Here is a 24,465-nt window from a genome sequence, read left to right on the forward strand (position 1 = left end):
GTGAGATAATGTCAAAATTAAGGAATTAATATTTCCCTGGCCAGGTAATTTTCCTTTGCTGTTCCCATTAGGATTTTCAGCTGTTTGCACCCACTGAAGTGTCACTGGTTTTACTGAGGATAAAAAGTGCTCTTGGAAAATTGAATAGCACATGGTTTGGAGGGGAACGAGTCACGGTGGCAGCTGGGGAAGACACGGAGCTGATGAATTTGATGGATGCATGGACGGGCGCTTTAAAATACAACAGGAGCATTACACAACCACCTCAGCCTCGCAGCACCACGCACATGGTTAAAGATTTTATTTGAAAGTACTTTCGCGATACTGTTTTGCCTTTGTCATTGTTAACAGCGGCTAATTGCCAATTTGGGTAATTTCGGAGAAAAATTGCGCCATTTTCTGTCTGATGTACACACAAAAGTCGTGGTGAAAGCACGCCTGTCATCACAGGCATTGGTGGTTCAGTGGTAGAATTCTCGCCTGCCACGCGGGAGGCCCGGGTTCGATTCCCGGCCAATGCAGTTGATCTTTTCTCGTCCCCTCTTTTTTTTTTTTTTGAGTTCCTTATTTCTCCTTCCTTTTCCGCTTCCGTCGCAGCTGCCAAGTCCTCCTTCAGCTCTACTGCGCCTCGGCCAGCTGCTCCCCCGCCGTGCTCAGCCGGGCTGCGGCTGCCCGGGGGTAGCGGGAGGATCCTCGGGGAGGCCGCGCCGGGGAGGACAAGATGGAGGTGTAAGGAAGGGCCTGAGGGGGGAGCACAGGGCACGGCCGGGCCTCGCAGCCGCTCTGCGGTTCAGTGGCCACAGCGGGGCTGCAGGGCATCTCAGCGGGGTTCGTGTGGGGAAAATCTCTATGAGGGGCGTGGGTGCATCTCTGTAGACGTGGGGGGTGTGTGGGCACATCTGTATGTGGTGTGTGTGTGGCGGGGTACATCCATGTCGGCCTGTGCGTGAGGGGTGTGAGCGTGCAGTGAATCCGTGAGGGTGTGAGGGTACAGTGAGTCCGTGAGGGCTGTGAGGTTACAGTGAATCCGTGAGGTGAATCCGTGAGGGGTGTGAGGGTACAATGAATCCGTGACGGTGTGAGGGTACATTGAGTCCGTGAGGTGAATCTGTGAGGGTACAATAAATCCGTGAGGGGTGTGAGGGTACAATGAATCCGTGACGGTGTGAGGGTACATTGAGTCCGTGAGGGCCGTGAGGGTACAGTGAGTCCGTGAGGTGAATCTGTGAGGGTGTGAGGGTGCAATGAATCCGTGAGGGTACAATCGATCCGTGAGGGTGTGAGGGTACAATAGATCCGTGAGGGTACAATGAATCTGTGAGGGTATAATAAATCCATGAAGGCTGTGTGGGGCCAGTGAATCCGTGAGGGTATGAGGGTACAGTGAGTCCGTGAGGTGAATCCGTGACGGGTGTGAGGTTACAGTGAGGGTACAGTGAATCCGTGAGGGCTGTGAGGGTACAATAAATCCATCAGGGGTTTATTGCACCCAGCAGTGAGTTCAGGCGTTCTGCTCAATGTCGGAGGAGTTTATTTTATTAAAACTCCTGCTGGACAGGCTGTTGGGGTGAAAGGCAGTGTGGCTCGGCCTGAATCCCGCTCTTGTCACCTTCTGTCCCCTCCCGCTCCCTCTGCCCTGCGAGAGGTAAAATAGGGATTTTTTCATTATTCCAGTGAGTTTTGTGTAGGAGCTGGAAATGCCAGAGAAGGAAAAAACCTGAGGGGTTTGTGGCAGCGATTGCAAACGCAATAAGAGAGGTGGAATTTTGGCTGGTGGCTCTTTCCGGCCTTCTTACCATGTGATTTGACCTATTTTGAAACTTAAAATCTCACAAGTTCTGGTGAGGCTGGTTAAATTTTTAGTTTTCATTTAATTTTAATTTCTCTAATGGGTGGGGGCATTTATGGGATGTATCCCCCAAAGTCACTGAGCTCCTGTAGCCCTGTAATCCAAACCAAAAGGTGATAAAAAATATTAAACATTTGCTGAAGTCCTGGTTTGTATGACAGTCTTAATACTGCAGCCTGCAGAGAAATGAGCTGTTCTGGCTGTTGTACGCTGACAAAAATGCTTTTGATACCATTAATAAAAAAATCTGTGATGCTTCTTACACATCCACTGAATCTTTATTAATCTTCTTTTGCCTCCTGCCTGATTTGGAAGGGAAACTTTGCAACTTTCCAAGTTCTTACTATGGATTTTTCTTACCAGAATTATTCGGTATTTCTTACCAGAATTATCTGTTAGTAGAGAAAAGAACTCTCAGAAAACTGAGGTTTAAATACACAACACATGATGCAGCAGACTTAAAAATATAAAGTGTCAGTGGTATTTGTAAATGTATGATGCCCTGTACTAAGATATTTTTTGATATATGCAGCCCTACTCAAGAGTATTTTAGTTTAGACTAAAATTTGGGCAAATATGAAGTATTTAAAGACTCTAAAAAGTGTTTCTATTTTTGGAGTTACCATGAAAATTTTTACCTTTCTGCTTAAGTCTTAATCACATAAAAATTAAATGAAGTGTTGAGCTGACTGCTTAAAAATACACATTAGAACCCATTATTCAGAATTCCTTGTTTCCTGACTGTAAAAATTGATAGCTGTATGTCAGGACTGAAGGAAATTTTGTTTCTATTGCAAAAGTGGATCAGTTTATAATTCTGATATTTCAGAGCTGTGGAAGATTTGAGACTGACTCTTTGGCAGAAGTGGAAAAAAAAGTATTTTTCTGAATGGCAGAGCGGATTGGAATGAAAAAAGGAAAACAATTGACTTAAATAATTTCATTCTTAACCCTTGATTCCGCAGCCTCATTTGCATGGCCATGCGTTTGTTTCATCCTCTTTCAGCCGAAGAATTCCACACGTCATTCTCCCTATAGAATGTCTTTGATCCGCCGGGATTTCTGTAGGGCCCTGCTGAATGCAAACATTCTGAAGACTTGCATTTACCTCCCAACAAAAGCTATATATGGTTTGTGAAACATGAATGAAAAACTAACGCGTGCCTGAGCTCACTTGCTGAAGTTTCACTCCGGTCAGCGAAATGGAAGTTGAAGTTCATCTCAGCGTATTTTAGAAGGTCCTTTTCATTTAAAAACAATGCGAGAACCTGTGGAAGTTTGTGGATGCATTTACCATTTGAAAGTGATGAACGTGACAGTTCTATTCAGGCCGTTCTCGGTGCTTAACAACACATTGTACCTTTTTTGTTGGTTTTTTTTTGCTTTTTCCTAAGCTGCTGCGCAGACCTGAGAAAGGCCTTTTTTTCCTTTTGTATGGAAACTTTCTGTTGTTGTGGCTACTGACTGCTCAGCAGAATGTGGTGTTCAGGGAGTAGAGGATGTTCTGGGGCAGGTTTTCTCCCTTTTTATACTTTAAATGTATAAATTTACAATATCCAGGAGGAATAAAGGCATGCTCTGCAGTCACCCTGCCAGCCTTGGATAAGGATTCTTGTTTAATGGGGACTGAGGAAGTGGAAAATGGGAAACTCAGCCTTGCCCTTCGAATATAGGAACAGGCACAGTAAGATGGGAAGAATAAATAAAGAGGAAATGCAATAAATTGGTGTTTTTTCACTCAGTACAGCATATAAAAATTAAAGCCCTGTTTGTGTATATACACACACACGTCCATGGTACTAAAATACTCAGGGTGCTCTTGACTGATAAACAAAACACTGCTTGTAATCTGAATTCTTTTTCCCATCATTTTTTATTTGCATAAAATCTGAGGCATTTTTTCTAAGGAAGAAGCAAAGCCATTTGGTTTGAGTGTGTGAAATTGGGTGAGTGAGTAAAATAGGGTAACTGAGTGAAAGGAGTGTGTTGTACAAGTGTGTTCTGATTTATGGGGCAAACTGTGCAAAATACACTCAATGTTTATGTCACAATTTTACTGACAGCATGGTAAATATTTTCCAGAGATGGCAACTGTAGAATCATCAAAATAAGATGTCTTGGGGCTTTTTTTTTTTAAACTTTTTAGTGTCTGTGAATGGGCAAAGAAAAGCTTCAAACAGTTTCATTTGGAACATAATTATTTTCATTTTTCCTTTTAGAAAAGATGCAAATGCTGCATTGCTGAGTAACTTTGAGGTAAGTTTGTCTTCATTCTGCTTTTAAAGCAGCAGTTCCAAGCTGTCATCAGTCCCTTGTATAATCTTTGGAAGCTGAAACCTGGCAGTGGCAATCAGCAGAACCTGCAGGGGATTTACTCTTCCTTGCATTTGGTTTGGTTTCAAGAAAAAAACCCCAAAATTTTAAAAAAATCTTTTTAAAGAAGATCTGGAAATGGTTTTGCTAGTAATGGATACAGTATTGTTTGCTTGGTCTTGAGATTATTCTGAAGTGGGTATTTTTCCTCTCTCATTTTAAGGGGGTAGAAAGAAATGTCATGTCCTTGCTGATTTAATTTAAGCCAGGTAATGGAAATATTTTGCTTTACTGATTAATTTAATTTTTGGAACAGTTTCAATAACCCAAGTGGGTTTGCATGTGTTATTGTATTGCTGAAGCTGCTTTCTATTGCAGCTGTTTTGTTCTATTCTGAAATTAATCTTGGAGTGTTTTACCCTGAGCTGTATCTGTGTGCACACAGCAGAGCAGGCACCTGGTGAGTGTTGCTCTGGGAAGAACTCTGCTAAATTTCCTCTGAGAAGTAGAGGATACCCTGTCAGCCAAACTGGTGTTCAGTGCCTGGCTGTTGAAATCATGTGAAAAAAATAGCAAATATGATTTTTTCAAGTACTGATTCCCTCCAACTGCTGCTCCCTTTCCATTTGCTCCTCCTCCCAGTGGCAGTTCCCCTGCAAAGCCAAGGTTCTGTAAATCCAGGGGATGCTTTGCACCCCAAGTTCCATCCCTGTGATGTGATCCTTGCTGTCCTTTTGTGTTTGTTGTCGAAGCTCACAGCCTGAGTTTGAGATCTCAGCATTGGCAGGTGTTCCTTCTCCATGGAAGTGTGAAGTAATGGAGGGTTTGTAGCTGATTATGTTCATATTTCTCACTGTCTGGAAATGTTTGGTTTCTTCTTTCTCTGGACCTGTCAGTTTGTAATTCTCCAGGCTGGATCTTGAGTGAAGCCAGGTAAAAATGAGGGATGAACAGTGAGAAGTGCTCTCTTGATTTGCTCTGGGTGTTGACTCTGGATACACTGCAAAGCTTGAAGCAAAACAGCTGAAAAAGTTCCATTCATGTGTTTAAAATAATCAGAGCTTCTAAAAAAAAAAAAAACAAACCAATTTACATCCTTATTCATCAATCTGGGGCCAAAACATTTCTCATTCCAGTTGTTGGTCCATCCACCAGAACAGCCACACATTTATTGGTTTTTGTCTGATAGGATTTTTCCTGTTCATTTATTTATTTCCTGCTGAAATATTTGTAGGTAAAATGCTCTCAGGTGCTCTAAACCACTTTGGTTTTTTATCTTCAGGTGTACCAGTTACTTACTGACCTCAAGCAGCAGAGGAAAGAGAGTGGCAAAACCAAGCAGAGCTCTGGGCAGCAGAATCTGAACACAATCATGTATGAGGTGAGCAGCACTGGGAAAATCCAGTTAGCAGTTAGCTCAGGCTGCAGTCATTCACATCCTTAGGGTTGTGGATTGATCATTTGGTAGCAAATTTCCCCTGGTTCAAACCATAATGAAATGTTTTATCTGCCACTTTGCTGTGGTTGTAAGGTAACTGCTGTCAGGGCAGAGTTAGGCAGCTGCTGTTCTTCAAATCTAGAAAAGAATTTCAACATTTCAAAGCCCCTGGTTTTCAGCTGTTTTGTTAGTTTTTTTTTTTAAATTCTAAGTATTCCATCCTTTTAAAACACAGGCAGAGCTCACTGTCATCTGATGAATTGTGATATCACCTAGGGTGCTAATTAAGATGATGATTTCAAAGCTGAGGCACAGATTACATTGTATTTTTTAATTAACAGAACGAAATCAATAGTTCCCAGCCAAAACAGATCATCTAAATTGGTTTTTGATCCAAAGAAAAGCCAAACCCCACATACAGATAACACCACTTGGATGCCAGGTTGGGAATAAACACTTCATCCCTTGCTGGGAAGGAATTCTAAAATCTTATTATACAAATACTAACATTTAAAATAAATGACCAACTTCCCAGAGCCTTGCAGTGGGAGCCATTGTGTGTGTGCTGGAGAACTGCACGAGCAGCACCAGGACTGACAGGCAGCTGAAAGCTTTGCCTTTGCTTGCATGAGTAATTCTGTTGAGCCCTGAAAGCACTCATGTGGATAAGATCTGGCCTAGGCTTTGGTTTTGTTTTAGTTCTGGCTTTGTTTGAAAAAGGTACAGAGGTTGTAATTCCTAAACCTTGCGTTCAACAAAGGAGAGGCTTACAAAAAATGGGAATTAAATCTTCGTGGAGACTGACAGTCTCTTCCTGCACCTCTGGGAAACAGCTGAGGAAGATCCTGTAAGTAAATGTGGTCAGGATGCACCTGAAACCTTGAATTGCTTTGTTAGTCTATGTGTTCAGTACCTATAGGGTGCTTGGGGGAGTAGTGGTGTCAATTCTGGGTGTATTTTCTATGTTTCACTGCAATAAAAGCAGAATTTGATTTTATAGGATTGTTTTTGGATTTCTTCACCAGCTCCCTGCAGACTTGGTTCCATTGGCACTGTAGCTCCATAAAATAAGCTTTGTTTTTCTGTATTTTTGGCTTTCTCATTGACTTTAAATTGCCAAAAAATAATAAACCTGGAAGAGAAATTACTGCTGTGAAATAATTACATTACCTGACAATATAATAATTTCATTTCAATCACTGGTGGAGAATAACAGCTTCATTTGATCTGGAAATGTCAGACAGGGCTTAAAGAAAGGAAAAATAAATTATAATTATTTCCAACTCTTCATTTTGGGGTTTAGTTCAAGCAACAATAAATATTTAGGAAGATTTTAAGTCATTTCCAGTGAAAAATCAGCTGTGAGATGGAATTTTTGTGGGGTTTTTTATCAACAAACTTTTTACTCAGTTCAGATTACTTTGTGTAATGTAATTCCATTATCCACCTGCTCAGTGTTGTTATTGTAAATAAAGCAAATAAATAGAACATTTGCTGTCACAGTTAAGGTTGGTAGGTGTTACATGGAAAAAACTGATCAAAGTTTAATTGTCTCACTTAATTTTTAATAGCAAAATGTCATTGTAGATTTCATAACAAGCCACGTAATCTGCTTCTATCAACTTTAAATTGCCAAAAATGCAGGTAAAGGATAAAAATAAGGATAGATTAGAGATCTTAAAGAGGATTTCTGGGCTGGCAGTGAGAATATTCCTGGCACTGGGCACATGAAAACTTGGGTTTAGGATGAATTCAACTTTCCTGTGTGCTTCTAAAGACAAAATCCAAACAAGGAGCAAACCAAGCAAATCACAGACACAAGAGGGGGTTGTTTTAGAAGGCAGAGCTAAAACTCAGTCCTTTCCTGTATTCTTCAACTTGCAGTTTTGGGCTTTGAACAGCTCAAATAGAGTTGATTTCCAAACCTGAATTGATTTTCCCATTTTTCTCGGGTCTGAGGAGACTTTTCAGAGTACTTGTTCTGTACACAACTGGTAAAACAAGTATTAATTCATTAATAGTTAATTAATAGCTAATTAAAGATACATTAAATAATACATGTTTTCTTTCTGTCCCTTGCAGACACTGAAGTACATTTCAAAAACACCCTGCAGGTACCAGAGTCCTGAGACTGTCAGGGAGTTCCTGATAGCAATGAAAGACCATAAATTAACCAAGTAAGTGGAGCTGTGCATTTGAACAGGAGTAAAAACTCAATTAATGCTGACAAACGGATCCCTGTGGACAGTGTGATGGTCTGATGAATGGATCCTGAGTCTTTTCTGCCGTTATTTAAATGCTCAGCCAAACATCTTTTCCTTCACTTGTGGGTGTTTCCATCTTTATGTGCTGTTTGTCCAGGATCTCTGAGATCTACACTTCAGTAATTTAAATATTGTATCAACCAACCCCCCTCCTCCCCAGCAGTTTCCTGTGAAGCTGAACATCCAGTTGTTATCTTGGGAAGTTCTGCTTGGAAGAGAAAAGATTTCCTTTGCAGTTCCAAGACTCCAAGGGCTTTTTTCCCTTCTGTGAGTGCCTGTTCTTGAGGCACATAATCCTCTTGGAGCTCTGCAGAGTGGGAGTGAAGCCTGATGTAAATAGAAGAGGAATCAGCTGGCCACTTGTTTGGATAGCTCTGATCACTCCTGACTTCTGAAGCAGGAAAAAAACCAATATTTAGCTGCTTCTAAATGACTCCTCCTTCCCTTCAGAGGAGGAGTTTTTTAGACACTGTGTTTTATTCCCTGCTGGGAGGACTCCCAGGGGGTCCATCCTCTGGGAAAGAGGCTTTTCATTCATTTGGCTGTGCCACAAAACACACAGGGAGAGCTCTGCAGTGCTGCAGGGCAGGTGTTCAGCCTGTCCAGAGCAGGGAGAGCAGATTGGCAGCTTTTAGTTAGAGTTTCAGTGCCCCCTCTCTACAGACAGGCACATCCAGCCCAGCAGCAGCTCTGCACACAGGGATGCTGCTCCTGGGGAATTCTGGCCTGGAATTGTGCTTGCAGTGCTTTCTTTGCCAGGCCAGTAAGTCAGTGTTGAACCCTGCTGTAGCTCATCTTATCCAGCAGGATACTCATTTATGTATCATTTTCTGGAGGTGTGGAAGCATGGAGAAAAGAAAATACTCTGCAGTAAAAATACCAGGGGTGTAAAGAGGTGGTAATGTGGCACTGAGAGGTCTTAAAATTGGCAGCAAACATTTCTTGAGTAGCAGTGAGCATCCTTCCCCTCTGGTGGTGTAAAACAGCCCTGTCTGAAGAGAAATAAGCTTTGCTGTCAGTGCAGGGCAGCAGTTTAGGAAGAACCAGCAGAGCAGGATTTTTCAGAGTAAAACAAACTGAATGATGTTGGTGTAAAACTCCCATAAAAAATCAAAGTGTTTATTTTTATTTAAAGCTCACTTCTAAACTTTTCAGGTAAAATCTGACCAGGACCTGAGGGTTAGCTCTTAGTGTTATCACTTTAGGTACCTTCACTGCAACTGCTCCCCTGGATGGGATCTCCAAGGGTGAAATACTAAACAATTTCAGTTATAGCAGAGAAACTTCCAGCTACAGATTATCTGACTGCCACAGTGCTGAGCACTTTTGTAGAAGATCTACCCAAATATTCACCTTCCCACAGCTGCTTGTTCAGTGAGCTGCAAAGGTTGCAATAGTTACAAGCTTTAAATGAGCTTTTGGACTGTTTCATTTTTTATGGATGCTCCGAGGTGCCTTTGGGGTTAGGTATCATCCTGTGTGTCCTTTTCCTGAGGCAAGGGAAGTGAAGCAAGGGAATTATTGCCAAATCATTTCTTGTGCCTGGTGGCAGCAGGATGAGAGTGAAGAGCCAGCCAGTGGTGCAGGTGACAAATTTACTGTCAGAATTCAGATTTGTTCTGTGAGCATCCTGTACAATTTTATCTGGTAAAGAACTTCCCAACTCTGCCACGTGCTTTACAGAATAAAACCCAGAATTGTTTTGTGTGATTCTGGCACTTCTCTTTTTCTGATCTTTTCCATCTTTTCCATTGTCAGGGCCCACCTGGCAGCCCCTTCAGCCCAAACCACAGAGAGCACAAGGGATGCAATTGCCCTTTAGGGCACTTTATGTTAAACCACTTAAAGCAGTGGTGCCTCCAAGGCAATTTGGAGCTGCCTTTGGTTCCTAACCAAGGTCATTTCAACACTGCTCCTCTTGTTAAATAAAAAGGCTTTGATGGTTTCCATTCTGTGGGATGGAGGTGGTGTTTAGGGATTTCATCCCAGCTGTGTGCAGAGAGCTTCCTTCCCTTGGAGAGGAAAGACCTGCAGTGTTTGCTCTGCCAGGACCTTGCTTGTGTGATCCTTGTAGTGACCTTTCCTCCCACCAAGACTAATGAGCTCCAGACTCTCTGTGCTGCTTCCTTTCTGGGTAAGGCACCCCAAAATGTGCTCTCTGAGCTGCTCAGACACTGTCTGTGCTGCTAACAGCTCTCTGCAGTGGCTGATGAGATTTATTTGTGTTAATTGGGGTCTGTCCTCAGACAATTCAGTCTGGTTAAAGGGTCAGCAACACCCCATCACCCCAGACTGCTTCCCTGCCCTCTACATTCCTGTCATGACTCCACCTTTAATCAGAGGGGAAACAATTAAGCAGCGTTTTTATGCTCTTAATTAGGCTTAGCCTCTTTCCTAATACCAGGACTTTGAAGAGAGGATTTGCAGCCCTGCCTTGGGCTGTGCCGTTGCCTGCTCAGGCTGTGATTGCTGCCCTCAGCACTAGGCTGTGCTCGTGGATGGGAGAATCCCCAGCTGGGGACAGAGAGCAGCCAGGGAAGCACCAGGAACTGAGGCACAGCAGAGCTCTGAATCAAGGGAATTCTTATTTTTCCTTCCACAGCCCTGCAGGATGTCAGGCTGCACGTGATGTCTGTGCTCCAGTGAGAGAACTGGTAACATAATTCTGGCAAATTCTGCAGTTCCTGGAAAATCACCTCAAATCCTTCTGTTATCGCTGACTTTTGCCACTCAAAAAAAACCAGGTTAACAGACCAGCATCCATTTTGTGATAGATTTGTCTCATTAGTGTTACAGACGCAAAAAAAGGCTTCCTAAAAGCAGATTTTAAAAATAAATTTTAAAGATTTTAAAAACACTAACATGTGCAAACAAATTCCAGAGTCATTTCAGAAAGCTGCCTTTGCTAAATGGAGCAAATCCAAAGCCAGATATTTCACTGATACAGTTAAGGTGTGGTGAAACAGTTTTTCCCATCGTTTTTAATCACTACTTTGGTAAAATTCAAACCGTAGAACTGAGATTTTTTTTTAAAACTGCAGCTCTGAACCCACATAATGAATTTTATTATTACCTTGTTGAGGCCTCAGGCTTTGGCTGAAGCTGCAGTTCAGTGAGCCATGTTGTACTTGGAAATAGAGTTTGCCACTAGCAGCTCATTTTCCACTCTTAGTGCTGGAATGGCTTCATATTTGTAAGGTATAGTGATTTGCATTGATGAAAAGAACATTTATTAAACTGAAGCTCTGTAATTATGGTTCAAAGACAACTGGCTCTACTTGTGCTTCTTCCTGCCACTGATAGCCCATCTTGCTTCTAATTTTGGGATAACCAACTTTCCAATCACTGCATATTATTATAATTTTAAAAAAATAGTCAGGAACATTGCTCTTTTTGTCTTTAAATCAACACAGTTGAGGAAGTGTTGAGCTGAAAATCTTCAGTACTTCTAGAAAATATTTTCCCTCATGACTGCCAAAAACTACAACAGATACAGACCTCTGCAATATTAAAGGCTGAAGGATTTGCTTTGTAATTTTTGCCTTCTCCAGAGCTTTCAAAATGAATGTTCAACAGCAAGTCAGCATCATGCTCATTGAACAACAGCATCATTTAAGAGATATTATAAAGATTATTCTCAGTTTTTCCAGTGGGAATCCTTGTGGGGAATCACAGCACCCACTGGGACTGTGATTTCCCATTTTGGGGAAATCCTCCCTCAGCTCAGAGTTCAGGCATTAAAAGTTGCCATGCTTGATTGAGGACCATGGGATTTATATTTCCAGCAGGAATCAAACCCCTGCTTGTGTGTCCAGCTGTTGCTTCATGGTTTTCCTGGTAACCCTCAAACATCCATTCCTGAGGATAAATTTGCTTCTGCTCAGGCACAGATGTTTGAAGGGTTTTTTTAGCTCTCTGTGCTGGATCTTGGCACTGCTCTCTCCTTACCCAGACCTCTTGCTGGAAAAACACTCTGGGAGTTCAGCAGATTAAAAAAGAGGGCAATACCAACACACAGAGGAGATTTTGGTTAAAATTTAAACTACAAAAGTTTGCTTAGTGCTGACAGAAAATGATGCATTTTGTCTGAATTTCCACAGGAGCATAGAAATATTTATTATTTTTTTAGAATGGATGTATCAATGTAGGATTGTGCTGTCTGTGATCCTGAACATGACCCAGAGGTGGTTTTTGTCCTGTAGAAGTGTTTTTTTAGGATTTTTAGGTTGGAACTCAACATCTTCACCTCCTCCAGCACTCCCCCTCCCACACCTCAGACCCCTTTTCCTCCCCATAAGTGCACAGGTTTTTGTCCCCTGCAGCCTGAGCTCTGTGTGTGTCCCCAGACCCACTCCAGAGCATTTTCCCATCCTGGAAAAGCTGCTCCTGGCTGCAGGACGTGGGCTCAGCAGGAGTTGCCATGGTGGGATTTCTCAGCAGGCAGGTCCTGTACGAGTCTGCAGCACGGCCCATTAACTCTGATTAGTGGGATCTTGCTTTTATGTGAGAAAATTGCTTTCTCTGTCACTCATCTTTTGTATGGATTCTCCTCTTGAGTGAGCAGCTTTCGTGTTCCAAACTGGTGCTAAAATCCAGGCAGAGCAGGGAAAATGCAGATGCTGAAGTTTGGGGGCAATGAGGCTGAAAATGTTCTTCACCTTCTGTTTGGATGAATGGGACAGTTCCCCTTTTATTTAACGAGCATCAGCGTGCCACGAGGGCTGTAGGAAGTGTAAAGATGAATTCATGGGAGCTGGAAAAAGTTAATTTTACTTTTGAGATTTAATGGAGCATGAAATAAACTCAGGCGTAGGTCTGTGCCCAAGCCAAACACTGCAATCAGGGCTGATCCTAATGCATGGTTGCCTTACTTAAAACTAATCTCTGATGAAATTGTGGTTATTCAGGTTTTAATTTGTGTGAGTGCTGTCAGGAAACTCCAGGTACACGGAGCCTGGTCCCAGCAGTCAGTTTGTGGGATCAGACCCAGAGCCTGGTCCCAGCAGTCAGTTTGTGGGATCAGACCAGAGCCTGGTCCCAGCAGTCACTTTGTGGGATCAGACCAGAGCCTGGTCCCAGCAGTCAGTTTGTGGGATCAGTGTTAAAAAGGTGCAGTGGTTACTGAGCTCCAACTCAAACCTCTGCCTTCTGCTGCTGCTGAGGGCTGAGCAATCCAGTTTCCTATTAAATGCATTTTAGAGACATTTTGGGAGTGTTTGTTTCATTGCTTCCCTCATAATTACATATTACCATGTCTAAAGATCGTTATGTCGGGGTGTTAATTGGTGCTTATGCTGCACAAGTATTTCTAGATGAAATATGGCATTTATGCAGCTTTTGGGGCTTTTTTTTTTTTTTTTGCACCCTGCTGCTTGTTCCTTTGTGTTGTTCTGCATCATTTTCCAGTAGGGAGCTTTGCTGATCAAAACCAGCCATGAAATCCTTCAGATGACACATCTGAGTGTGTTAATCACTCTAAGGTCTCTCATTCTTCTGTACACATTTATAAAAACTGCAATTACCCTGAAATGGTGCTTTTAGGATCTATTTGGCCTGGCTGTAAAATTTGTAAAATTTCTGTCTGTCCCTAATGAGTTGGAGTGCTGTTCATGGCTTATGAGCAAAGCTCTTGGAGAGGTGACCTTTTTTTGTTGGGCCCTCTATTTCTTCAGGAAACATCAGCAGTTGCACTAATTGATTGTTTTAGTCACGATGTGTAATTGGTGTTAATTTATTTGTGCTTGCTGCTGTGCCAGTAATCTTCCTGTGATAAACACAGCTCTACCTGCTTGAAAATAGCTCTGGCTCAATCAGGTTTGCATTCTTCAGCTCAGGCATAAAATGGCTTTTGCTATTTGATCCTCTTTATTTGGCTCTGGAGTTTATATTTCAAGGATATTACTTTGAAAAGAAGAAGATGAGGAAATGTATTTAATAAAAGTCAAATAATGTGCTTTGTGTGGTGGAGCTGGAGGATTGGGATGTGTCTTGCTGCAAAAGAGAAGAAAGAGTTGTTTGAGAAGGCTCTGAAGTGTCATGTGAGAGAAGCTTGGGTAAAATATGAATTCATCACAGTCTGTCCTTGTGAGCAGGGCTGGGGGAGGAGGAGGAGGGAGTTTTTTACAGGGGGGATCCTCAGAGGAGCTGTTGAAGAGCTCTGGAAACTGAGCACCAACATTTGTTTGGCCAGGGAGCAAAGCACAGAGCACTGAAAGCACCAGCTCTGCCTCCATCAGGCACCAGAGCAGGGAATTGCCAGCTCTGGAGGAAAAATCTTTCAAAATTCCTGCTGAATTGGCCAGGATTTTATAGAATAAAGGTATTATTTCATATTCTTTCCCCAGCTCTGCATGGCAGTGCTGCCTTTAGCTTTGCTTTTACACAAGTGACTTTTATCTCTCATTGATTCCTTCAATCACCTGCTTGCCGTGTAAAGGATTTGAGTGCTCATCTCCTGTCATCAATAATTTGGGGTTTTATTCCTGGTTTTTATGACTCTGGTAGGTGGCAGCAGTCACAAACACCTCATCTTTCTGCCTGTAAAGTGCTCTGAGTTCAGAGCAAAACCAGCCATGCTCTCCATAGCCTCATGTTGGAAACACCAAATGGATTTGAGTGATGAACATGGGAAAACAAAGGAGGTGGAGTCCCTGCTTCCCATCACCAGTGGAAAACTGTTTTGGCTCTCCAAAAGCAAAGGAAACTAATAATAAATAAATAAACAGGAGGATTTTTCTGGAGCTTTCTGTTAGGGATTGTTGATATCTCACAAATGCTGGATTGAAAATTCACAAGCTTTTCTTCTGAAGCGGAAAGGATGATAAAAATGGACATTTTAGCTGGATCATCCACCAGCCTGTGGCAGAGGCCTTTTGAAATGAAATTATATCTCTGAGGTATCTCCAGACACATTGAAATTGTTGGTTGTAAACATGGAGTGATTCTCTTAAAAGCTGTGAGGTTTCCTTTCTAAAATCCCCCAGGGGAAAACCCTCCAGAACCTTTAAACCCTCCAGAATCAGTTTAAATATGCTTTAATCCCTTCAGAATCAGTTTAAATATGCTTTAAACTCCCAAGAATCCATTTAAACATGCTTTAAAGATGCTCTATAATAAATAGTCAGGAATGTTCAGCTCACCATGAGAATGGTTCAGCTTTACTTAATGCTGAAGATGGAGCATCATCTTTTTTAAGGAACAAATTGCTCCACGTTTTTCTCTCTGCATGGAAAAGCAGATTTTAATTTTGTGCTTTTTAAAAATGTATTTTTACCTTGGAGAATGTAATAAATGCAAAGATTTAGTTTTTCCAAATTGTAGTTCCTTGCTGGAACTTTGTATTTGCAACGAGCTAAAAGAATGAACAAGTTGCTGCTGTTTGATGGGACTGTAACTCCTTGGGTATGAAAATTGTTCTAAATTGTTCTTGTGGTTGTGTGTTCATGGAGAAGTTTGGGATGTCTGCTGAGTTGTTTAACATTTCTGCAGAGCTTTAACAAAGCAGCAGTTAATTAATGCTTGCACAGTAATGATCTGAGGGTCTCTGTTTGCCACCTTAGGCCAACAGCAGTGTGGCTGAACGCAGGAAAGTCCCCAAGCCATTAAAATGTCCAAATGATGGCCCTTCAGCCCCACTGCAGAGCCAGCCAGGATCCTTCCTGGCAGTGACATTTCATCCCTGAGTTGGCAGGAATGTGTTTGCATCACTTGAGGGGATCCTCAAACCACCCAGTAATGTGCATTTTCTTCTCTGTGCTTTTACCAGGGCAGAAAAGCTGCAGCTGCTGAACCACAGGCCTGTGAGTGCAGTGGAGATCCAGCTGGTGAGTCCCAGTGCCTGGGCCTTCAAAGCTCAGCTGGCAGCAGCAACTGGAGAATTGCTTTCTCATGGGCCCCTGATTGAATGTATCCCTTTATTTCATGCACATTTTACATCCACAGCTTCAAATCCACTCAGCTTCTTCTCTGTCCTCTCAGACAGATTCTCCACCTCTGTTTCTTTCAGTGGCACATTTAAAATGCCCAGTGCAGCCATTAAATGTGATTTATGAAAGTATTGCAAATAAGAATATATTTAATATTTTTGCTGTGCAGCTCTGGGATGGAATACTTTATTTTTTACCTCTTCCCTGTTTTTTTAAATGGTTTTTCATTACACTAAAATCACAAATTCTAAAAAGAAATGAGCCGTAATGCAGGATGAGAAATGGATATAAACTTTCTGCTGGAAAGTAGCCATTGTCAGTCTAAGAATAATTCAGCTGTAAGGAGGCATTGTCACTAAATAGAAATAGATGCTTCTGTTCTCTCAAGCATCTCCTCAGGAGTACAAACCCCTGTGGTAATAAAGAGCTTGTTACACTCAGGATATTATTTCAATAAAGATCTCTTGCATTAAGAACATCTGTTTGCAATCTTCTCCTGGAGCCAGGCTGAGGAGGAACAGGATCATATTTTGCTGCAAAAAAAGGGGGAAGGATTAAAGAGGGAGCAGCAGGACCATTTTTCTTCTGTCACCGAGGAGCAGAGAGGAAAATGCTGAAAGCACCTCAGGATGATCCCAGCTGAGGAGTGAGTGCTGAGGAGATCAGTGTCCAGCAGCAGCCCGAGCAGGAGCTTTCAGTTACTCAGAAACCACAACTGGAGCCTGTCCCACACCTTTGTTAGCTTCATGTGCTTACACAGATTTGTTTTATTGCCATCTGCAGGCTTTCCTTCCCTTCTTTAAATGCAGTCATCTTTTGGGGCTCTCAGGTGACTGCATGGCTTTGTCTCTTCTCTCCTGTCCTACCTGCTTTATTGTTATTCTGCCTACACATAAAATATTATATAAAAATCATATTTATTTATATATAATTTCAAATATAAAATTAATAGAAATAAATATAAACTATAATAAATAAATATTTTATATATTTATACAGAAATATGTAGTATATATAGAGTATATATATGAAATGTAGTAAATTTAAATACATATATAAATAATATTAAAATAATATATAATATAACATATAATATATCAAATATTGAAAATAGTTTTCTCCTGTGTCATGTTTGAAGAAAATAAGAATTTTGGGCCTTTCTATTAGAAGTCAGCTTTCTGGAGAGTTATTTTAGATATATATATTTGTAATATATTGATATATAATTAATTCTATTTAAATTCTATTTTTATATAATTATAATATTAATATATTTATATATAAATATTTGGATTGTTTTAGATATTTCAGTATTTTAGATATTCCAAGTTTTGGAGTGTCCAAGTTAACTAAAACTCGTTGAAACTTGGAGAACACAGGCACAAGACTGGAGTTGTCAGTCCATGGTTGATCCAACCCCTTCTGCAGTGCCCAGAACCAAGTGCAGAGTTCCACGTCTGTACATGTGGGGCTTAGCCAAGCCTGTGTGTGCCTGAAGTGCTGGGGAGCAGTTTCCCTGTTCCACGAGGTTCCCCTGCATTCCCAGGGCACTGCAGGGTTAACCCTGTGCTCCCCGAGCTGCAGCACACTGAGAGCCTCCAGCAGAGCCCCAGGGCACTGCAGGGTGTGAGTGTCCTGCAGGGTTAACCCTGTGCTCCCCGAGCTGCAGCACACTGAGAGCCTCCAGCAGAGCCTGTGGAGCTCAGGGGCTGCTGGGCAGCTGCAGCCTGGTGCTCCTGACATCAGAGCTGGGAGAAGCAAGGAGGTGGTGTTGCTGTTCAATCAGTGGCCTGGACCCTGGTTTTGATGAGGACAGAGGCTGCAGCAGCCACTGAACACACAAAATCTGCCTTTTCTGGGTATAAAACCACACAGAGGTCACCCATGCCCAGGTTCCTGCAGGAGAATCCATTCCCTGCAGTGCTGGATGAGACACAGCTTGCTGAGAGGTGGAATTCTGCTCTAAAATTTGATTTTAGATGGAGAGCCTCAGTATAAAGCCACACAGAGGTCACCCATGGACAGGTTTTACAGGAGAATCCATTCCCTGCAGTGCTGGATGAGACACAGCTTGCTGAGAGGTGGAATTCTGCTCTAAAATTTGATTTTAGATTGAGAGCCTCAGTATAAAGCCACACAGAGGTCACCCATGGACAGGTTTTACAGGAGAATCCATTCCCTGCAGTGCTGGATGAGACACAGCCTGCTGAGAGGTGAATTCTGCTCTAAAATTTGATTTTAGATGGAGAGCCTTGATCTTGAATCAGGAGCCTTGATTCTCCCTTCACTGAACTTGCCCTGAATCAGAAATAAATGCTGGGGAGAAATTCTGAGTTCCTGGCATTGGGGCACATCAATCTTATTTTTCAGAAAGCTTTAAACAAAATGCCAGCCAAGTCCAAGCTGGCTCTCACTTGCTCAGTTTTGATGTCTCAAACTTACTCAGTGCAGCCTGACCATGGAATGGGGTCTGATTTACCTGGCAGCTCATGGGAGAGGATATTTATCATTATCATTGTAATTATTGCTGCTTTTTGCCTTTCTTAGTCTTTCACTCTCCCTCTACAACATTCCTTCTTTTTAGCTGTATGCAAACAATAAGTCCATTTTGATAACATTATTTTGCAGCTAAAAAGCAAATTCTTGCTGTGATCTTTTGATTTTCTGTAAACCTTAATGCATAAATTGCTGCCATTGTCCATCTTTGCCTTTTCCAGCTTCTGTGCCAGGATTTATTTTCCAGCAACAATAGCAACAAAAGGAGCATGAAATTCAAATTCTTACCCACAGAGTAAAACACTGTACACATTGCAGCTATCTTGACCTCCTGTTTTAATCTTTAACATATGTAGGGTCTGGCTCAGTGATTCCCAAAAGGAGGAAATAAAAAGTCAGGGATGTTCAGCTCACCATGAGAGTGGTGAAGATAAAGCATCATCTTTTTTAGGGAACAAATTGCTCCACGTTTTTCTGTCTGAATGGAAAAAGCAGATTTTAATTTTTGTGCTTTTTTAAAATGTATTTCTACCTTGGAGAATTTCATACTTACAGGCTGGCACATTGTTTTTTATACTGGAAAATAATAATGGAAAATATTTTGGAAAATCAAAGATCTTAAGGGGGTTTAAACTGTTTATTTTCTCAACAATGTGTTTTGCCTTGCCTTTGGTTAATTATCTCTGAGGGACATTAATTCAGTCATTCAGTCTTTTACTTTATTTCTTTTTTTAATGTGTTTTTTCCCTCTTGATGTGGTGCTGAGCAATTTCAAATCACTGCTCAAAGGAGGAAATAACAGTGATTTTCTCATCAAACGTCTCCCTCCCCCACTGGAGGTAAATTATGTGCTTGATTGCTTTGGAAATGATCAGAGCCCCTATTTCCTTTATTACTGTACTTAACTGATTATTTTAAAATCTAATCCTTAGCTTATTATTCCAATAAACAATAGCTTTTAACCCACAGGTTGTTCTTTGATGCTGAGGTTTGTTGACCAAATGCTGAGAGCATTTCTCAGTTCTTTCAGGGCTTTTTGGGGTTCTTCAGTGTGGCTTTATTTATTTTTCATTCTTGATTTATTGTTATGTCTCAGGAGACTAAACCAAATAAACATTAGCACTGAAAGCAGCACAGAGAGGAGGATGAAATCTCTGAAATTCTGCTTTTATTTGGGTAAGCACAAAAGATAGGTATGGTTTGAATTAAGGATGTTTGTCCTTGTTTCACTGAGTGAAAAAAAGGAATTTAGACAGTCCTGTGTGATTTTGTGCTTCCATTTGTCTGTGACACTGTGAGCACAGATTTACACCTTAATTTATGAATAAACACTTTAATCCCTGGGATTCATCTTCATGGGCTGGCTGTGAATTTCTGAGATTTCACTTTGAGCTGCAGGGGGAACGTGCTGCTTTTAGTTTGAGCTGGGAGAATTTTGTGCGGATTAATTTATAAAGTTTTCCTCTTTGATTAGATGTAGAACATTGTGGAAACTAAATGGGAGCAATGCTGACCTTTGAATATACTGCAATGGAACCTGAGTAACAAACTGCTCTGATTTGGGTGCAATAGAAATGATGAGTGAGTGCTGAGCTGAGTGAATAATCACATTTCCAGGTAACACACGCTGGCTGTGGTTATGAATGACATTGCTGTGCTGCAGCAGTTTTTCCTAAACCCCTGCAGTTATTTTGGGGCAGCACAGCCTTGAATGCTGAAAAGCAGCAGTGACAATTATTTATGACATCAGGGGGCTTTTAATGCAGAAATGATATTTCTGTCACACTGTCCACTTCTGCTCCTCACCCACATCTGCAGATACTGAGGCACTTTGGTCAGAAATACCCCAAATTTGGTCAGAAACACCCCAAACTTTTCACATAGCATCCCTGAGAGGGGAAACTGTTCCCATTAGGGCTGGGTGGCACTGCCAACATCAACATCTGAGCTCATCCCCTCCCCTCAAACATTTGCATTTTTGTTTTCTTTACTATAAACTTTGCATTCCTGGCTGCTGATGGACTCAGTCTGGCTCTTGAGCAGTTCCAGCCAGGGCAGGGCTTTTGGCTGGAGATTTTCTCCAAGATTGGTAAAATTGCTGCTGGAAAAGGAGGTACCTGAATCCAGCTGGGGTTCTTTGCCTCTTAGGCTGCCTCTTACATCTCATTTCTCTTCTCAGCACCATATTTCTTAGTGCTCTCAGCATCAAAGGTGTTTTGTCTTGCAGCTGTGAGAACATCTGCTGAATGTAGGATGAGTGACCTCCTGTTCCCCTGAGATCTGTTTTCTTTTAGGACAGTTTCATTTGCCTCTTTATCTACATGCTGTCTGGGCTTAATTTTTGAATTTTTCCTTTTGGCTTCTTGCTTTGCTGCTTCCTCACTGCTTATGTTGTCATAAATCATCTCAGGCTGTTTATTCACTTCCAGAAAGAGTGAAAAAAATTGATTTTCACAGTTTGTGCTTTTGATCCTTTGAAATCTCAAATAATATCACAACAAAATAAGGCTGAAGCATCAACTTGACTAGGAAGCTGTGTGTCCATCCTGCTAAATATTGATTTGTGTCTGTTGGCGATTCCTGGGAGCTGCTGGAGAGGCACCAATTTTGCCAATTTTTGAATTTTGCTGCAGCAGTTGAAGGAATTCCCACTTCCCTCTGGATCTGTCAGCAGAAGGGAATTTGGGAGCTCCATCCCCTCCTCAGTGCAGGGTCTGACATCTCTAAAAATGCTTTTCCCAACATTTTAATGAGCCATCACTTAGAGCACCAGAGCATCTGAAACAGCAGAGATGATTTTCTTCCGTCAGCTTCGTGCTCAGCTGGGATTTCTGGGGCTGCCAGAGCAACCCCAGAGCTGTGTGTCTGTCCCTGCAGTCTGTCAGCCTCGTGCTGTGCCACAAAAATCACATCAGAGGGGTTGTTCATACTGGGGGTTGGGGCATTACTCATCTGGAGTCACTGGGGAGCAGGGAAGAAAACAGGGATTAGAATTCACATGTTCTGCTTTAAAATCAAGAACTGGTGCTGATCAGAAATCCCTGGCTTTTGTTTGAGTTCTGATGTCATCAGAGCAAGCACCTAAAGGAGAAAGTGGAGAGGAAAAAAGGGAGAGGAGATACAGATCTAGATAAAACTAAAATGGGAAGAGGGTTGGACTTTATGGCTTGCAATAAATCAAATGTAAACAAGGCCAATGCTGTTTTTGTGAGAGATGGTAACAAATCTGGGAGCATTGCTTCAGTGATCCTGCCTGGAGTGATCCAGGTGTCCAAAGCACCTGGGCTGGTTCTTTGTGAGCTCCTGCTCCTCTGGCACCTACCCCACCTTGCAAATGGAGTGTAGCAGAAATGAATAACCCCATAATGCAGCCTGCTAATCCTCTGTGAGATTCAACAGCAAAGCTCATCTGGACAGGAGGGATTTGTCAGCAGCACTGGCACCAAGGAGTGGGTGGAGCAGATTTGATCATGGAATCACAATCCCAGGACAGTTTGGGCTGGGAGAGACCTGAAAGAACATTTAGTTCCAGGGACATCTTCTACTTCCACACTTCCTGGTGTGGTGCTGGTGCTCCAAGGTGTGCTGAGGTGATTCCCTGTGGGAATTGCTGGCAGGAATCAGCTGCCAGGGGCTCCCCCAGCCAGGGCAGGAGGATCTGAGTGTGTGTGAGCACAGGGTGTGCAGAGGAGCAGCTGCTGGGAAGCAGAGCCAGGGCTGCTGTTCAAGCCTGTGTCCTACAGTAGTTGTTGAGCTTGGAAACCACTCCCCAGGGATTTTCAGCCTTTGATGGGGATAGTCCCCAGAAAGTCATTAACAAATGGAAATGCAGTGTCTGCCTTTTGCTGAGGAGTGGATTCTCTGTGTGTGTGCAGATCTGTGGATGATCCTGATGAAAGATGATCAGATTGTGCAAAGAGGACTCTGAAGAAAAGCAAAAACGAGCTGAAGTCCCACTCTGCTTTTCAGAAGGCATCTGAAGAGCTGGCAGCTTACAGCTAGAGCTGATTAAACCTGCATTGACTTGGAACCATCATTACTATAAATCACTCCTCTTCAAAGGCCATTTTCAAGGACTTGCTGTAAAAAAAATTAAAACTCAAACCCCACAATCCTAATTGGTTTCATTTGTCTTTGAAGAGTTCTTCTGACTTGCTTTTCCAGTCCTCTGACAAACTTTTTTGCCTTTTAACAGCTGCCTATAAATTAGGGCAGTTGTTTTACTGGTAGCAGTGATATAAAAGCTGCCACAGCTCCACAGTGGGAGTAGGTCCCTAATTAATCTCCTGGAATCATGCAGTTGAGTCATGACAGTGTTTTTGATGTTGCTCAGAGCTTTTAAATGTCTTTATATCCAGGAGTCTCCCAATCCAAGCAAATTCCAGGGGAGTACAGCTGCCTGTAGGATGAGGTGGTTTCTTTTATGGGCTGATTGTTTTGTGCAGGTACTGGATGAGATGCCAGGATCCAGGGAATCCCTCTCAGGGTGTCCCATGAAAACACAGAAACTTGGGAGAAAGGTCAGGAAAGTGGGGCTGCATCTGAGCTAAAGGAAAAGCCTGGCTCAGGACAAGGATGTGGAGGTTAAGAGAGGCTTTAGGGTGAGCCAGGCTGTTCCCAGGGTGGTGTTTTCCTTGCTGTAAGGAAAGCAGGATCCCATTACACAGTGCCAATTGTCGTGGTGAACAATGGAGTCCTTTCTTTCTTTTTTTTTTTCTCTCAAAATATTCCAAGAGTTCTGCTTTGTAAAATGCTTTTGTGATGAGCTCAGGCTGTGTCTTGACAAAGTCTTCCCTGCTGAGCTGAGTCCTTCTCCCTGAGGGAGGAAGTGTGGATTTCATGATGCCAATGGGGTTTGTTTTGTTTTTTCTTTTGACCTGCAGATGGTGGAAGAAAGTGAGGAGAGGCTGACAGAGGAGCAGATCGAGTCCCTCCTGCAGACAGTCACCAGCATCCTGCCAGGGGATCCAGAGGAGCAGCAGAGGGACTCAGCAATGGCACCAGAGGACAGAGGTGACCAGGCATAGGGGCAGCACTTCCAGAAGAGAACCAGCTGCTGTCACTCTGGGTTTGATACCAGTTCAATCCTGTATTGGACATAACTGTAAAATATATTCAGATTTTTATGATTTGGAGGTGATGAGGGAACCAATTGTTCACAAGAAGCAGGGAAAAGGACTCTATTGTTTGGGTGTTTGGGCATAAAGGGGGTGGCAGTGCCAGGGTTTGCAGCCTGAGGAGTGCTGGGCTCAGCATCTTTGGGGGTTTTTCCATTCCCCACAGAATCAGCACAGTGAGAATTCCTTTCAGAAGCTTTGCAGTTGCCCAAGTGGCTCCCAGAGCAGTGCAAAGCCAATTTTGGGGCTGTTTGCAGAGCAGGACATGGGCAGGGATGTACAGGAGCTCCCTGGGGCCTGGCCAGACACTCCCAAATCTTGGCATCCTGGAATTGAGAGCATCTCTGGGAGGGCACCTCAAGGATGTCTGATAGTCCCTTGTAAAGAAAAGAGATCCAGATGCAGCAAATTGCACTGAAAGCAGAGAGCTGGGGGGGGGTTGAAGCTGGGAAATCAAAGCTGTGAGTGCCCAGACAGCAGAATATTGAGGTGTCTCTTTGCCCTCTGAACATTTATTGCAATCTTCACACACAGCCAAGGCACTCCTGTGATGGAGGAATAAATGAGGCAGCACTGAGCTCTTGATCTGGTTTGGCAAAATGAGAGTCAGGCCTGGATGAAGCAGAATTTCCTGAGCTTTTTTGTGTGAGGAAGGATTTCAGGATCAAGTATTTCATGTTGAAAGCCTTTGTGATTATAATAAATCATTTGTGTGTGAATATCCACACCAAGTCAGCCACTGGTTTAAATTGTGGCTGCAGACCATTCTTTTATAATTATTATGATGTACTGGAAATAGAAATAAAATTTTAAGTACATCCTGGGAGTTTTGTGCCTTACAGACGAGATCAAATCACAAAATCTGACCTTTTTTCCCCCCTCAGCTCTGTCATGGGTTTATTTTGTGTTTTTATGCAGAGAATTTGTGCTTTCTGAGCTTCAGTTGTGCAGTGTATGAAAGGGACTGATAAATTCCAGTGTCTGGGGGATTTGTCATATTTGTTTCCATGGTATTTAAGCTTCTTTGATGTTTGGAGAGGAAAGAAAATTATTGGAAAATACA

The 24,465-nt window shown here is 42.4% G+C and overlaps 1 protein-coding gene and 1 non-coding gene across 4 annotated transcripts; both read left to right on the forward strand.

The window, feature by feature from the left end:
- Window positions 1-450: 450 nt before the first annotated feature.
- TRNAG-GCC lies at window positions 451-521 on the forward strand. Its single transcript has one exon. It is a non-coding gene; the product is annotated as a tRNA-Gly (tRNA).
- Window positions 522-589: 68 nt separating this feature from the next.
- On the forward strand, window positions 590-24,465 carry LOC120507866 (CGRP receptor component). Of its 3 annotated transcripts, XM_039721011.1 has the most exons (7): window positions 711-729; window positions 4,069-4,105; window positions 4,541-4,622; window positions 5,445-5,543; window positions 7,683-7,777; window positions 15,630-15,687; window positions 23,169-24,465. In XM_039721011.1, exons 4-7 carry the CDS (start codon window positions 5,535-5,537, stop codon window positions 23,310-23,312), a joined length of 306 nt encoding a protein of 101 aa, XP_039576945.1. In that variant the 5' UTR covers window positions 711-729; window positions 4,069-4,105; window positions 4,541-4,622; window positions 5,445-5,534; the 3' UTR covers window positions 23,313-24,465. The 3 variants fall into 3 exon arrangements, with proteins under 3 accessions (XP_039576943.1, XP_039576945.1, XP_039576944.1); XM_039721009.1 differs by lacking the exon at window positions 4,541-4,622 and having other exon boundaries at window positions 590-729; XM_039721010.1 differs by lacking the exons at window positions 711-729; window positions 4,541-4,622 and adding an exon at window positions 744-828.

This window comes from Passer montanus, unplaced genomic scaffold, assembly GCF_014805655.1.
Source record: "Passer montanus isolate IOZ18808 unplaced genomic scaffold, ASM1480565v1 scaffold44, whole genome shotgun sequence".
In the NCBI taxonomy this organism is placed as follows: Eukaryota; Metazoa; Chordata; class Aves; order Passeriformes; family Passeridae; genus Passer; species Passer montanus.

Bases quoted from the DNA above. Each gene is read 5' to 3' on its own strand.
- LOC120507866 (XM_039721009.1), top strand. The intron at 4,106-5,444 runs GTAAGTTTGTCT...TTTTATCTTCAG, and splicing joins CATTGCTGAGTAACTTTGAG to GTGTACCAGTTACTTACTGA. The intron at 5,544-7,682 runs GTGAGCAGCACT...TGTCCCTTGCAG, and splicing joins TGAACACAATCATGTATGAG to ACACTGAAGTACATTTCAAA.